We start from the raw sequence: 17,029 nt of genomic DNA, 5'->3' as shown, positions 1-17,029 counted from the left end.
GTGTGAAAACTGAAGGCTCCCGAATTTTTCTTTTTTCCTCTCTCTTTCCGAACAAGTCAAATGGATTCATCAAAGAAAACTTTGAAAACAGCTCTCCTGAGGTAATCTGGAAAAGATTAGCAACGAAGAGGAAAGTCGAATAACTGGCATGTCTTCAGAAAAAGCCAATAACGTTCAACTTGAGGGGAAAAAGAAGTGACCGAGCAGGCTGATCCAAATCAACCCCTATCTAGAGAGCGCGACCCAGTTTAGACTAAGTGAAGAATGTGCACTGGAACGGTCAGCAGAGCAGGAAATAATTAGTGGAGAGACCATCAAAAGGAGTAAGATAGAAAGGGATATCTGAGGAAAGAAGGGGACACAATCAGACGATTTATGGTTCGGTGAAGGGGACTCTAGGTGAAAGTAGCAGCTTGGGTAATTCAGAGAAGGAAAAGTAGTTGGCGCTAATATTGGCTCCTAGCGGGAGGGGCAAGGAGTTGTCAATGGGCGGAGGCCCCGTTCTCTGACAATGTTTGGAGCTGGCGGATGGGCGGGAGCCAATAGGCGGGGCCCGCACCCCTCCCCATCTGTGATTGGCCGCTGTGATTTGGGAGGCGCCGTATGATTGGCTGGTTGGTCTGGCGGCACGCGCCTTTGGGGAAAGTTTGGAACGAGTTGGGGAGAAGTTGGTGCGGATCGGCCTCAGAGTGAGGGTCAGCGCCAGGGGAGAGTACAACATAGTTGAGTGAGTGAGTGAGTGAGGGAGGGTCAGAGCTGGGGAAATGGGGAGAAGTTGGTGCGGATCGGCCTCAGAGTGAGGGTCAGCGCCAGGGGAGAGTACAACATAGTTGAGTGAGTGAGTGAGTGAGTGAGGGAGGGTCAGAGCTGGGGAAAGAGCATAACATAGCCGCCTGAGAGTGAGAGGGTCAGAGCCCAGGGAAGAGTGTAGTCCGTCCGTTTCAGCCCGGGGAGAGTGAGGATCAGAACCCGAGGAAGCTCATCAGCCAACCTCCTCTCCCATCTCCACACCCCCACCCACCCCAAAGAAAAACCATATTTCAGCTGCAGAGAGAAAAGAATAGAATAGTGTTAGCTCGTTGGCTGAAAGTTAGGGGGGGCGGGGGTGGGGAGAAGTTAGCACACGACTGCGGGACGCAGCGACTTTGTTACATGAAGCCTGCTTTGTCCTGACCGTTGGCCAAAAGAAAATCCCTGGCGTCCAATGTGGTGTCCCGTGAGTGAGTAAGGAGAGCAAGAGGGAGTTTGTTGTGGGGGTGAGAGAGGGGGAGAGAGAGTCGAGGGCGCTCCTGGAGTGGGTGAGAATGGGGAAGGAAGGGGCTGAGAGGCGGCTGCAGCAACAGCAGCAGCAGCAGCAACAGGCGGCTCTCCTCCTGGCTCTGGTGCTGAGCGTGTGGCTGGGAGAGGGGGCGGCCGCTATCACGGTCAAGTACCGGGTGTACGAGGAGCAGCCGGTCGGCACGGTGATCGGGAGGCTGTCCGAGACGCTGGCGGCCGAGCTCAACCCGTCGTCGCAGCGGTTCCGGGTGATGCAGCAGCCGCAGCGGGTGAACGCGTCGCTGCTGTCGGTGCGGGAGCGGGACGGCGAGGTGAGCGTGGCCGAGCGCCTGGACCGGGAGCGGCTGTGCAAGCCCAGCGCGGCGGCGTGCCGCATCGCCTTCGACGTGATCACCCTGCCCACCGAGCACCTGCAGCTCATCCAGGTCGAGGTGGAGGTGCTGGACATCAACGACCACTCGCCCCGCTTCCCGCGCGCTGCTATCCCGCTGGAGATCTTCGAGAGCGCGGCGGTGGGCTCCCGCTTCCCCCTGGACAGCGCGGTGGACCCGGACCTGGGCGAGCACTCGCTGCACACCTACACCCTCAGCCCGAACCCTCACTTCGCGCTGGAGGTGCGCACCGGAGCCGACGGCGCCAAGTCCGCCGACCTGGTGGTGGTCCGGGAGCTGGACCGGGAGAGGCAGGCCAGCTACGAGCTGAGGCTGGTGGCCAGCGACCGCGGGCAGCCTCCCAGGTCGGGCTCCTCGGTGCTCCGCATCAGCGTGGCCGACTCGAACGACAACAGCCCGGCCTTCGAGCGGCCCTCGTACACCGTCCGCCTGGCCGAGGACTCGCCCCGGGGCTCGCTGCTGCTGGACCTGAACGCCACCGACCCGGACCAGGGCACCAACGGCAGGGTGGTCTACTCATTCGGGAGCCACGCGTCCCCCCGGGTGATGGAGACCTTCCGTATCGACCCGGACACCGGGCACCTGCTGCTGCTCCGCCCGGTGGACTACGAGCTGACCCAGACCTACGAGATCGACGCCCAAGCCCAGGACCTGGGTCCCAACTCCATCCCGGCGCACTGCAAGATCCTGGTGCAAGTGCTGGACGTGAACGACAACCCGCCCGAGATCGCGGTCAGCCTGGTCCCGCTGGGCAGCGAGGTGGCCACCGTCTCCGAGGCCGCCCCCCGCGACACCTTCGTGGCCGTGGTCCGGGTCGACGACCGGGACTCGGGCGCCAGCGGCCAGGTCAGCTGTCGCCTCCGCGGGCACTCCGGCCACTTCAGGATCCTGCAGACCAACGAGAAGAACTACATGATCCAGACCAACCACTCCCTGGACCGGGAGGAGATCGCCCAGTACAGGCTGGAGGTGATCGCCGAGGACCTGGGCACCCCCAGCTTCACCAGCGTCCAGTACCTCACCGTCCAGGTCGCCGACGAGAACGACAATGCCCCCCAGTTCCAGAAAAGCACACACGAACTCTTCCTGCTGGAGAACAACTCTCCCGGGCTCTTCATCACCTTGATGACAGCCACCGACAAGGACTTGGCGGAGAACAGTCAAGTGACCTACACCATTCTGGAGTCCTACATCTCTGGCAGCTCCATCACCACCTACCTGACCATTGACCCGTCCATTGGAGCAATCTATGCACTCAGGACCTTCGACCGTGAAGAGATGAGCAGGATTTCATTTATGGTCCAGGCCAGGGATGGTGGCACCCCTCAGCTTAGCACCAACACAACTGTTTTTCTGACCATTCTCGACCAGAATGATAACTCGCCAGCCATTCTCAAGCCTGTTTTGCGGAATGGTACGGCAGAAGTGCCAATCCCTATTGATGCTGGACCAAACTATTTAGTGACTACCATAGCAGTGGTTGACAAGGACGCAGGCATCAATGCCGAGTTCACTTGTAGCATCCTTGAGGGCAACCAACATGGTTTTTTGACTTTGGATCCAAGGACTTGTGACATTTATACCAATGATAGCTGGGTTTCAGTTCAGGAGAAAAGTTGGGACCTCATGGTGGCTGTGCAAGATAAAGGAATTCCAAGTCTGAGCACAGTGGCTGCCCTAAAAGTTGTGCTGGCAGAACTTGGGGAAGAAATCCACTATGATGAACATAATAGTTTAGATGACTCCATGATCATCATCATATCACTGGGTGTAATTTGTGCTGTTTTGCTTATCATCATGGCGATGTTTGCCACAAGGTGTAATCGGGAAAAGAAGGACAACAGATCTTACAACTGTCGAGTGGCAGAATCTACCTATCAGCACCATCCCAAGCGACCATCCAGGCAGATTCACAAAGGTGACATTACTCTGGTGCACACGGCAACTGGCACTCTTCCCATCAGATCCCAGCATAAGGCCACTCCTTCCTCATCTCCAACTCTGTCAGGAATAGATCGAGCTCAGATGTGCAGCAGGCAAACCAATCATAGCCGCCAGTCTCTCAACAGTTTGGTGACTTTATCCTCCAACCACTTACCTGAAAACTTTTCACTGGAACTTACACATACTTCTCCACCTGTTGAGGTTAGTATGCTATGCTTTATACACAGTAAAAAATTATTTGGAGTTCAGCCAATTTGTGATTCCAAACTGAAAACTGTTATCGATACTCTATTCTTGCTTGACACAAAATAGAGAATATATAACTGTACGAGATATTTGGCATTTTTTGCCATCAGCTCATCTACTAATGTGTAATTTGTGTTAAAACATTTTAACCTATGATTTCCTGTGTAAATCTTTCCTATTCTTTCACTTAAATAATGGAAATGATGGGCTTCTGGATGTTTCATGTCATTGAAGTGTGAGGATTTGAATGCTTTGATTTTAGGACCCAATTCAATTGCTGGCCTAAGTTGTATTATTTCATAAAAGTGTAGTTATCAGATTACTACAAACCGCTTCAACACAGCATGAGTGAGAGTAAAGTTTGGTTTTCTTTCTGACCTGTGAACTATAGTGGAAGTATGGATGCATATTGGGTGAAGGTTTGAAAAGAGCTGTTTGATAATTAATGAGAACAAATTACCCATCATCCACTGACCATTTCAGATTAAGTTAAAAATCACACAACACCAGGTTATAGATCTGGTGGATTATTTGGAAGTACTAGCCTTCAGAGTACTGCTCCTTCATCAGGTAACTAGTACTTCCAAATACACCTGTTGGACTATAGCCTGGTGTTGTGTAATTTTTAACTATGTCCACCCCAGTCCAACACTGACACCTCCACATCATTTCAGATTTAAAATGGCTACTTGAGTGATTTTATGTCAGAAGATGACCATTGCTCACAGAGACATAACTGAGCAAAAAGCCTTCAAGTGGCTTTCGAAGATTGTAATGTAGTGTTTCAACAGTTCTGAGGGCCTAGCTGTTTGACGACAGGCTCAAGATAGTCAGTCAGTTCTGTGCTGTAAAACACCTCATCACATGGGAAAGTTTGTTTTATATAGCAGTTTACTTATTTAAAATTCAAGTTGTTGATTTTTGCTGTTACATTTAGACTATGTTATATCATGAATCTCTGCAGCAAATATTAGTGTGCAGTAATGAATATATCTCATTCCTTCATATGCAATTTTGTTGGTGTCATTCACTTACTAGATTAAAATAGTTACATCTTTTAAGGGTGCACAGATTTAAAGTGAAAGTGCCAATTGGTTTAATGAAAATACTGTATAAGGAGTTTCAACCACTTAATTGAGCATCAAATCAATAATTAGAAGAGTACAAGGCTTGTTTAGTTTTACACCCTTAAAACTAATTATTCCTTAGAGGAATGGGTCATAAAGTAGAAAGTCATCTTTCTAGCACTAATACTTACAATCTGTCTCAATCTAGTGACACCAACTCTACTGGTAGCATGTGACTTAATGCATAACTTCCATTAAAGTGCAGACATAGTATTGATTGAAAATTGAATAGTTAAAAACTTCTGGTAACAAATGCAAGATTAAAGCATCCAGTTTCTTGATCTGGAGTTTTAACTGTTGGGTTCTCATTCAGTCTTTTTAACATTCTGACATTTGAAAACTTCAGGAGTGAGGAATTAGTTCAGATAAAACAACTTTATAATGTATTTCTATTAAAATCTACAAGTAATAGAACTAGGACATTTTGCAATTCAAAAACAAGTAAACTGTAGATCATAAAGTATTTCAGTTGCAAGAAAAGAATTTCCTTATTCTTGATTATATTTGATTCATCTCCTGAGAGTTTAATATGTAAATGTGCACATTTTCAGGGATGGATTTCCACTTATTTACTTCCCCTTACAATACTTGTTCGGACCCGAGAAAAATAGAGTAAACAGTGTTGACCCTTGTTTTTCCAAGGTTTCCACAGTCCATTCCTTTGAAGTCATCATCTACAATTGGGAACAACCCTTGTGAAAATTCAGACCGTGTGTGAAACAGTATTGCAGATGTTATTAGAAATTTTTGTTTTCTTTCCCCCCAAAGAGTAAATTTTTGTTTTTTTTTAATTTCTGTTGCATTTAGCAAGTTTCTCAGCTGTTGAGTATGCTACACCAAGGCCAGTATCAACCAAGACCAAACTTTCGAGGGAATAAATATTCCAGAAGTTACAGGTAAAAGAACTGTCTCATTTAATTCCTGTGTTTTTCATATATTCAATTTTATGATATCTATGCTTCTAATAATTTGTTATCTTTTTGTAGATATGCTCTTCAAGATATGGACAAATTCAGCTTGAAGGATAGTGGTAGGGGTGACAGTGAAGCTGGAGATAGTGACTATGATTTGGGTAGAGATTCTCCGATCGACAGACTTCTAGGGGAAGGTTTCAGTGATCTCTTTGTCACGGACAGTCATCGATTTCATCCAGGTACAATCATGTCACTAATAAGTGCACATTGTTTAATATTCAAAGCAAATACAATTATTTGCTGTTTGTGTTTTTCTACTTTTCATGCTGATCAAAGACTGAAACAATTTGCTTGCTTCCATATGTTGGTAGCAACGTTAGTTAATATTGGGTCAAAACTAACCGCATGCTAAAGATCGTAGAGCTTAACATTGCCCTTGAGTTTTTATTTTTGTTTTCAAATTAACTAAATTGTAATTGAAACCTAGATTTTTGCTTTGTTTTGGCCATGTGTTCACCCAGATTTGTATTAGAACTTTTGGAAATCATTTCACACAAGATTCTCCAGCAACTGGACAGAGATTTTGTTGATTGTGATGTCTTCATTTAAGTTGCAATGTATTTCTCAACAGAGATGAGAGTTGGAGAATTTTGATGTTTAGACCTGGAAGTGATGCAAACTCCCTCAGAATGTAACTTTGTTTCTGGGAGTACAGCCTAAATACTCGGCTTGTTTGAGATTTGAATATATTATAGCCTCTTTTACTTCGTATATAATACACTAACAATACTTAACAAAAAATGCACATGTGAAATGTGAGATTTACTCATTGTACAGGAGTTCTCATTTTTAACAGCACTATCAACTGTAAATAAATGAGTGATGGAGAACCAAAACACATTTTGTGTGAAATCTCATGTGAAATAGAAGCCATACTGTGAATAAAAAGATCCCAGGTGAGAGTTTTCAATATATTCAGTATTGAAAACATCACTGATAAATGCTTGGTCAGAGTACAGAGAAGAACTAAAACATATTCACTGAAATAAAGAAAACAAAACAATAATCGAAAATAAATTAAGCTACACAAACATTGATCGAACATTTTTTTTGTCCAATATTTTATGTCCTCAGTCTTACTATTGAATGTGCCATGTTTTATCTTCATTGCACTTTTCTAGTATTTCCAGTATGGTGCATTGACACATTCATCATTTTTATATCCGTGGGAACCGAACACTAATTCCTACCTCTGAGAAAACATGATAGTGTTAGGTATTTGTCTGCACTAAAAATGTGTTTTTTATTCCTTCATGGGATGTGGATATCACTGATAAGGCCAGCATTTGTCACCAATCCCTAACTGATGTTGATTGAATGGTAGTGGGATGCCACTTTGAGCACAAATCAATGGCTTGCTTGGTCACCTTAAAGGCAATTAAGAATCGACGACAAAGCAAAATCAGATAAGTTTTTAATATAGTAGTTTTAGCTTTATCGTAATTGATAGCAACATTTTATCAGATTTTATTTAATCAATTGAAGTTCAGTTGTCCAGGTCTCATGATAGGATTTGCATTCTTCTGAATCATTAGTCTAGACCTCTGGGTTACTTGTCCAGTAACAACCATTATGTTACTATATCTCTGCCGGGGTTGGTGTTGGAGGAAAAGAGATTTTAATATTGTCTTACTTTCACACTAATGACCTCCGATTAACCTTTCCAACTTTTTTTTTGTTTTGCAGCAATGAAGTTGTGCACAGATGAATGCAAAGTATTGGGCCATTCTGATCAATGCTGGATGCCCCCTTTGTCTTCGGGCGTTTCTGCTGATTACCGGAGCAACATGTTTATTCCTGGTGAGGATACGCAACAGCTTCAAGAAGATGATTGTGACTCTTCTGATTCCAATGACAAGAAAACAAGCTTTTTAACCTTTGGCAAAGAGTCCCAGAGTGAGGAGACAGAGGATCTTGGGACTTCTTCCCTTCTGTCAGAAATGAACAGTGTTTTCCAACGATTGCTGCCTCCACAAATGGACATGTATTCAGAATGCAATGAAGTTGGCAGTGTAAGTTCTTTGGAAAATAAGAAAGGACATTTGACAGGGAAACCAGCTCCTTATCCACAAGGTGTGGCAGCTTGGGCAGCAAGCACACACTTCCAGAACCCAGTGAACAATGTTGGTACAGCTCCAGTTAATCATATAAATCCACCAAGCATCTCTAAATGGTTGCCAGCCATGGAAGAAATCCCAGAGAATTATGAAGAAGATGAATTTGATAATGTTCTCAGTCAGCTTGCCCCCTGTAAGCGTGAGAGTAAACACGAACTTATTGATGCCAGTGAACTTGTAGCAGAAATTAACAAACTTTTACAAGATGTCCGGCAGAACTAAATAATGGTTGTGTACATTTGTTTTCTCTTCCTATTGGTTTGGAAACTGGAAGATAGTCATTGCCAACACTTTGCATTTATCAAGTAAATGTGTCTATGACTTTGAATACAGTTATATTTTCACATTAAGTATACCAATTTGTGTAATTATGTTCGTATTTTAAAAATACATTTTGTATTCTATTTATATTTTTAAATAAAACTTATTTTTATATTCATCATTTGTTTAATTGGGAAGGAACTTCAAACTAATTGACTTATTGTAATAATTATCTCAATCTGAAATTGATTAAAAATGGAACCACTTTGCATCACCTTTTAACGAATACTCTTTTCAAAATATATTGAATGCGTACACTATTGCAAGCATCAGACATTGCTGGAGATAGAACTAATTGACACCACAATTTTAAAAACTTACTTTAGAATAACATCATTGCGTATAGGGATTTTTCACTCATTTGCGTTGTCTTAGAGCATTGGCCTTAATTTCTTCTGGGCCCATCTAGTGACATTACAACTACTACAGATTTATACAAAGGTGACAATTCATATACGGTGACATGAATTATGTCTAGTTTTGTACTGTTGGCTCACAACACAGTAGCATGGCAGTTGTTTCAGTTGTTATTAATATTTGTTTGAGTAAACAGAACATTCTGATATTTTTTGATATTATAATGTATCATCACACTACAGTCCTTTTATAGTCAGCAGTTACACATTGCAATGATATTTGGAACTTTGTCTGAATTATTGTTCCCAAAAATGTAATATGCTTTAAAATAATAGAAATGTTATTCATCTATTATTTGAAAGTGTAGAGTTTAGATTATGGTGGAACATTGAAGAGGCACTATGCTTAAAGAATTAATAGTCACAATATAAATAGATAAATAATTCACTCAATTGCTAGTTATGTTCCAGACTAGATTGCCATTAATCACCTATATTTTATTTGAACCATGTTCCAATCAATTTAAGTGGTAAGGAGATATAATTTTAAAAACTTGAATGAGAACTGCATTGATGATCTGAGGAATTTGTTCCAGAAATGGCATCATATAAGTAGTTTTAATTTACGTTAACAAGTGGGTATGTATTTTTGGGATATCCATTTGTTGAAACTCATGAATGACAAAAGGTATTATGCTATTATCAATTAACAGGAAAAGGTTCCAAATTGCTAACAAATAATCCAACAAAAACATACCCAAATTTAAAGAAGGAGATTTATGAAGTAAAGGCTGATAACCTGGTCAAAGAGCTGGAGTTTAAGGAGAATCTTAAAGGAGGTATTGAGGTTTACGGGAAAAATCTCAGCTTTTATGTAAACAGCTGAAGTGGCTGCCAATGGAACGAAATGAAAGGTATAAATGAATCAAAGTTACAATAATAAGGATTTCTGATGGAGGTCATAAAGGGATTTGACTATGAGGATAAGAATTTTAAATTGTAAGTGTTGGTGGACTGAAAGCTAACGCAGGAATGATGGGGTGTGATATGGTTTGGGATATAGGCAGCAGAGTAGAAGATGAGTTTATGGAGTATCAAAAAGATTGAATCTAGTTAGGTCCAAAAGCATTTTAGCAGCATATAACTTGTAGCAGTGATCAGATAGGCATTATGTAGATATAAGTAAATGATGTGCTGGATGAGACATGCAGTTGTAACACTCCTTTGTGAGAGTATCAGTTAGGATGTTGAAGTTGCAAACCACCTGGTTCAGTGTAAGTTGCTGATGATAAAGGTGGAATGATAGTGAGGACACAGAGGTTATTGGACAGCCAAAATGCAAAACATTAAGGAGATCTATGTTTAATTGGACAAATTTGCAGCTTTTCTCAGGCTGTAGTGGCAAATTGGCAACACAATGGAATTGGAGGGGTCAGTGTAGAGGTCAAGATTTTAATTGCCCTTGATGGATCTGATGCGTTTTTAGATAAAATGGTCAAGGATTCATCTATGTAGGTGGGCTGAAGATCTGAAGAGTAACAATTTCAGGTGGTAACATTGAGCAAAACTCTCTGTATACAATAGAAAAGGTCAAAGTGGAACTATTTGAGGACAGTTGCACACAATTGGATATTGGAGGAGGTTGGTGCAGTACCATGTTGAAAGCTGCACTGAAGTCAAGAAGGTCAAAATAGGATTTCACACTATGGTCACATTCACAGACTTTCTCATTGTTAATTTGATTTGGAAATTTATGGGTTTGAGAGCTCCTGCTTAATTCCTGAAAAGATAAGGGTGTAATTTTACAAGGGTCTGAGCGATTCGGACTGTTGTGAAAAAAGTGTCAAAATTGGACAAGAAGCCTAGCAAGATCCACCTTGATGTCAATATCCCCTCACTCCATCCTTAGCGCAGTGTGATTCTTGCTAGGCAATGGTGAAATGCCAATAGATTAGATTAATGCTTGTTAAACATCTTGTTAATGCTGCAACCAAACTCATTAATATTCAGTTTTCCACCTTGCCAATAAGATTGAGATTGGGAAAACTTGACAAGGAAACCAAATAAGTATCTGTCAGATACATCTCATCATTTGTTCCGAATGATAACTGTACAACAACATCTCAGTGCACAATCCACAGCTACCATCCACACAAGTTTGTCTGTGAACATTAGCATCTGCCAACCTCTTGTGGGCACCATGATACCTCTCTGATACATTGGCAAACCACCCAGGAAGCAGATGCTTCCATTGCAAGGCCCAGCAGCAACTAACATTGAGAAAACTGCAGCATGGGAACTGCACAGGGAAACATATCCAGTTCATGGAATGTACCAGACTGCATAAGATTTGCTCACTTGCTCCCTCTGCATTTGCTCACTTAACACCGACCTGCATACGCTCAGCATCTGTGTCTTAGGACCTTGCCATGTTTTTTCATACCTGTTAATACATTGACATTTCAGCCAGAGCTAAAGACTGTCATTACTGTAGTTTTGAAGTGTTCATTAGTGCCGAGACACAGACAGGCTGCTTGTCAGTAGGGATCTGTAAAGTGTTGTCAAGGGATGTCTTGGGGAACAGCACATCAATCTGACACCTATAGCACATTTCAGATGCCTGCATGGCAAATGCATTGCACATTCATTCAAACAATGGCCATTTCCCCAGTCCATGGTAACAGGGATGCAATGTCACGCAAGGGGTCTGTCATGGCCAAATTCTGTGCACAATACAGGGGTTTTGGCATGGTCAGTCATCCACCCGGACACTTGTGGTCCCGGCACAGTCTGGGGGTGTTCACCGTTCAGTCCGAGAGAGCCAACACGAGCAGTCAGGGGAATTGTACATTCAGTTGAGGAGTTTAAAAACCCAGCAGTTAGGGCTTTGGTCAGTCATGTATAGGGGCTGCTTGCCAAAGATGGTCAGAAGTCATGGGTGGTTGCAGTTTTGGGTGTCCATCTGAACTGTCCTGAAGGCTTGACAATGAGGGACCTGTATGAGCAGTGGGGATCAACAACAGAAGAGGTGGGAGAATCCAGGTCGGTGGGGACAGCAGAGGCATTTGTAGAAGTGAGTACAAGGATGGTGATTAAGGGGCGAGTTTGGTAGTCAAGGTGGATGGGAGAATGCAAAACTGCATCAGAGGGCATGGTAAGCTATAGGAAAGGGCAGTTACTGACTGTGATCACTACCATGATCTCCGCAGGGAAAGTATAAAGATGCAGAATGGGTATCGTCATATGTAGTGCCAGGATTCAGGGGTCAGGAAGGATAGCTGCATATAACATTCAATGTGGTAGGACTCCATATTGAACAGGGAGGGGTTAAAATGGGCTGGTGGGGTAGAGTGAGGTAAGAATGGACATGGAGGCTTGGGCAGGGCTACCTGATGATCCCAATACTGACAGTGTCCATTGTGAGCTCTGTTCCCAACCATCACTGTACCTTCTGTAGATCTGAAGAGCTATGTCAAAATGGTTGGAGCAATGCCTAGGGTGGGCAGAGTAAGTGTCAGTTTGACACCAAAAGCATGGGATTCATGTTTATTGATGCATCAACATTACAGAAGCAAAAACATGAAGCAGCTGATTGCAAAATGCAGTTACATTGAATTTGCAATTATTACGCTGCCTATTTGCTATGCATACAGAGTGAAGATGCTTAGGGGTCAGATGCCGATCAAAGCTGAATTGCTGCATGCCACTGGTGCTTGTAAATTGAAGTTGTGCATCTCAATAATGTTGAAGTTGTCAGCAATAATGGTACAAAAGGCCACTGCTGACAGGGAACCACTATACGTGCCAGTTCTAAGGGGCCTGTTTGAGCCACAAAACCTCCAATCCTTATCTATCATCAATAGGTTATGATGATCTGTGTAAATGCAATGCGAAGTTTAGCATTTGATCTAAGTCCAGGGTTGGAGGGTGGTGTTGTGCTGAAGCCACTTCCTTTATGATTATGTTTTTCGATCACTCTGCTGATTCAACATCTCCACCGAGTTACTGCACATGTGGAGGCTGCATGTCCATGTGTGATGCAGACATATTTTCTGTTATTCAGGTACGGCGTGTCTCACTGTTGTCTCATTCAACCCCATCACAGCGTCCCTCTGGATGTGTGTAATGCACTGGAGGCCCAGAGTGTTCTGGTCTCAACTCTATTTCTTGGGGATGACCGAGGCACAGTGATGACGTTGGCTCTGTATGTCTTGGGACACGGTGACAGAACTGAGTCAGCAGCTTGAGTGGGAGCCGAGGGCTGCAGGAGTGAGGGGGTGTCCTCTTGCAGTGGCTATCAAGCTCACTGTAGTATTGAACATCTATGCAACTGTCTTCTCCATGGGTGACATGTGTGGGATCTCTCAGTCATGCACCCACAAATGCACCAGAACAGGTACTGATGCAAGGACAAGGACACACTGGTTCATTTCATTCCACCATGACATGGTCAGTGCTGCAGCCTGGGCAATGAGATTTGGGAACACAGTAGGGATCTCAAGTACAGGGTGACATTGAAACAAAAACAGAAGTTGCTGGAAAAGCTTAGCAGGTCTGGCAGCATCTGTGAAGAGAAATCAGAGTTATCTGGACCTGAAACATTAACTCACAGACCTGCTCAGCTTTCTGTTTTTGTTCCTGATTTACAACATCTTCAATTCTTTTAGTTTTTTACAGGGTCCCATCAGTTATACACATGTCACTGACAGAACTGTATCACAACACCATGGAATTTAGCAATCGGAATTCAATTAATGTTCAAGTGATCTGTGATTACTACCGCCTCCTGCTGGAGGTGTGTGCCCATTCCCCTGGCAGTATCTACAATGACTCCGAAATTCTGGTGCACTTTCATATCCTGATGTGCTTAGGGGTCTAGGAGTCTTACAAAGGCTGGTTACTGGGGACAGGGGACTACCCACTGACATAACGTGCTGCATCATCCCTGTGTGCTATGACCTGTGCAACTGGAGCAAACAATGAGGAGTTGTACTGTATGAAGAGGAACACGGTGGGGGGAATGAAACCAGTTATCTGAGGAGGGAGAAAAGGGCACTGGGGAGGACAAAGCTGTCCTTGTCTATGACAGAGCCTAGCTACAACAGACACTACAAACCAAAGAGAATCTCCTTGACACTTGTTTCCAACAGAAGAGAACTGGTTGCAATGCACAATCCTGGATTGTAAAATAACGTTGAATGTTGATGCATTTTGTTTGTGTTACCTTTTGCTTTCTATAAATAAAAGCTCATTTGACCTATTGCTTACCTGTCTGTGATGTTCCCCTAGACAATGACAAGATAGGGTAGCAGAGACTTAGAGGGGTTATTCAAATGGGTTGTGGTTAAGAACAACTAAAGTATTTAGTGTGGTGGGTTAGCAATGACTTGGATGAAAGAATAGGGGTGTAGGTGCAAAGGAGTATGAGCTGTACTGACAATGTACCGTGGACAGTGTAGCTTTGGAGATGCCATGTTATTACACAGCTAATGAGGGACAACACTGGATTGCCAACACTTGCTGGGGTCACTTTGGCTTGCTTGCAAAAAATGCTGTTTTCTTCAGAGGATATCTGCTGAATAATGAGTTGCTGTGGAAAGGGCACATGCTAAGATGGGGTAGAAATCAGACATGCACAATGCCATAGGAGTGTTGTCAGTAATTAACGAGACGTGTTTGGTAAGATATAGCGAGAGAACTCACTTGGCCTTGGAACATATAACCCTACAAAAGAATTCCAATCAACTTGGACTTAGACAAAACAAGTGTGAGGTTCAGCTAAAAGTGTATTGAATACCTAAATCCTAATAATAAACTCAGCATTTGTACAGTTTCTGAAATTCATCTGTTCCACCTTATGTCCAATTTTTGATGATTAAAAAATAGATTTTTGAGTCAAGTTGAAAAAAATTATCTTGAAGGTCTTTCTGCCATTTTCACTTTATAAGTCAATAGCTTGCAGTGTGACTATCACAGCATTGTTTAAATGTGTATTAACAGACTACAATTTAAATACATCTTTTGTTTAAATAATTAGAATAATCATGGATATTTGGCCAGTATTAGTTGTTGATAGGGCTACCTTTGAAAGCATTATGCATAAGGATACAGAGAATAGCAAGGTCTGCAATGATTCTAGAAAGCAGTTCATCATCCTCTCCAGGGCAATTAGGAATGCACAATAAATGCTTGCCGAGACAGGGACATCCGCATCCCACGAGTGAATTATTTATTAAAAATTCAGGCTGTCCTCACTCCCCATTATTCAATATATAATGTAGCGTGGAGCTTTATAAATGACAAAAATATTCTAGGTTATTTAGTTCATGATAGGAGGTACGAGAATAGATTTCAATATCTCCTGACAAAGGGGTAAATTGATTCAACTTCCAACACTTAATAGCTATTTGGTGACCCCTGCTGGAAAGTTCATATGTGGACATTAAGTGACGACAGATTGGGGTCAGTTGTGATTCTGTTACGTCAAGACAGCTAGTGACGAACCTTGTCTAGTTGTGCATATCAATAATAGTCTCATGAACATGGCGCTGAAAGGCTTTCTATCCACACAAAGCCATCAAACAGCAACTTCAACCGAGGAGCAAGAAGATGGAAGATAACTGGATACAACAAGAAAAAGCAAAAAAGGAATCAAAACCAAACAAGACAAGTTCTTTGATAAAGGAACTGAAAGAAAACCACATCAGCACTTTGCCATGCAAAAAGCCACAATCCCTATTAAGACTTGTAACTATTGGAAAGCTATTTTGCTGAATGCAGAATGAAAACAGATAATTAAACATTAAGGTTTACATGAGATAGAAAATGAAAGATTATTTCATAATATTCCATATCAGGTCATCACCTGATCTTATTAAACAGCATCCAACAGCTTTGCACACAATGATTTAACATTTAAAATTTTAAACAGTTCCAAAATGCACCCAGATTTTTGAATATAATTACATTGCAATATAATTTAAAATTATGTTAATCAAATAGATATATTTGTTGTGCTTTACTTCAGAATTGTCATGCACATAAAGTTGTGCAATTTTAAGACAACTGTTGTAAATAACTGTTACCATCACTTGTTCATCTCAACAGGCAAAACAAATCAGGCATAAATACGACAAAAACAGTGCCTTTTTGATTAATTATTGATATAATGCCAGAAAAGATATAAAATATATTGTAAAATTTGAATGGCATTTTTGCATATGGTGGATATACTGCATATTAAAGAACTAATTAAAAAATACAATTCTAAGGTTAAAAATAAATCATTAAAATTTTATACTTTAAAAATTCCACATAGCTTCTTTACAAATTGAGTTCAACCATTGTGCCACAACTTTCTCCATCCAGAAATAAAAATAGTGATTGATCCCTGAAGACTTGCTGTCATTATGGCTGACTAAATTTACTTAGGGTACTTCGACATAACATAACCAAGTTCAGCTTCACTGCACATGTTTGATTTAATCATCACTTAACCAAGTTAAACAAGACCTACAGACACTGTCAATTCCACTTATTAAGATAACAGCTGCACTGAGCTCAAAATACTATTAAAAAATCATTTGTTTTCCTTCAGGAAACCAAATTACTGCAAAATGTAATACTTTATAAATTCAAGCAGAAAGATGTGGCCAGATATTTGCAATGTCTTTCGTTGTAAATGTCAAAATTGTCACATCACATGGGGTAACGTCTGCCCTATTTTAAAGGCAACTGTATCCCAAGTATTAATAGCTTTTTGGAAGTCATTGTAAATAAACAAAGAGAACTGTGTCTATTGCTAAGGCATAAGTGCCAAGTGATTCACTTTACTGCAAAAAAGAGGCCATACATGTCTGTTTTTCAGTTTATTATGTAAGTAATCACGTTGGCTACACATTATTGAGTCCTTCGAAACTAAATGCAGCTGCATACAATTACTTTCAATCCTCTCATCTTTAAGTTGAGGCTTCATTTTTACAAATTATGCATCTGATCAAACACAATTTATTTTCTCTGAAGTGTCTCTTTAGTTCATGTTTGGACCATGGCTGTAATGAATCAGGAGATGAGTTGCTTTTGTGAAACCCAAACTTGGCATCAATGAGCAGATTATTGCAAAGTAGGTGTCACTTTGTAGAACTGTTGATGACCCCCTTCCATCACATTACCAATGATTGAGAGTAGACAGATGGGACCATAATTGACTGGATTGGATTTGTGAAAAAAAAACGAAAAATATTGCGGATGCTGGAAATCTGAAACAAAACAGAA

General features: G+C 42.0%; 1 protein-coding gene across 1 annotated transcript; it reads left to right on the top strand.

Annotated features, from left to right (window-relative positions):
* The first annotated feature begins 944 nt into the window (after positions 1-944).
* Positions 945-8,514, top strand: LOC122539347 (protocadherin-18-like). Its single transcript, XM_043674091.1, has 4 exons — positions 945-3,815; positions 5,795-5,883; positions 5,974-6,140; positions 7,648-8,514. The coding sequence occupies exons 1-4, from the start codon at positions 1,305-1,307 to the stop codon at positions 8,298-8,300; spliced, it is 3,420 nt and encodes a 1,139-aa protein (XP_043530026.1). The 5' UTR covers positions 945-1,304; the 3' UTR covers positions 8,301-8,514.
* Positions 8,515-17,029: the final 8,515 nt, after the last annotated feature.

This window comes from Chiloscyllium plagiosum, chromosome 32 (genome assembly GCF_004010195.1).
Source record: "Chiloscyllium plagiosum isolate BGI_BamShark_2017 chromosome 32, ASM401019v2, whole genome shotgun sequence".
In the NCBI taxonomy this organism is placed as follows: Eukaryota; Metazoa; Chordata; class Chondrichthyes; order Orectolobiformes; family Hemiscylliidae; genus Chiloscyllium; species Chiloscyllium plagiosum.
This window is presented reverse-complemented; position numbering and strand designations above follow the sequence as displayed.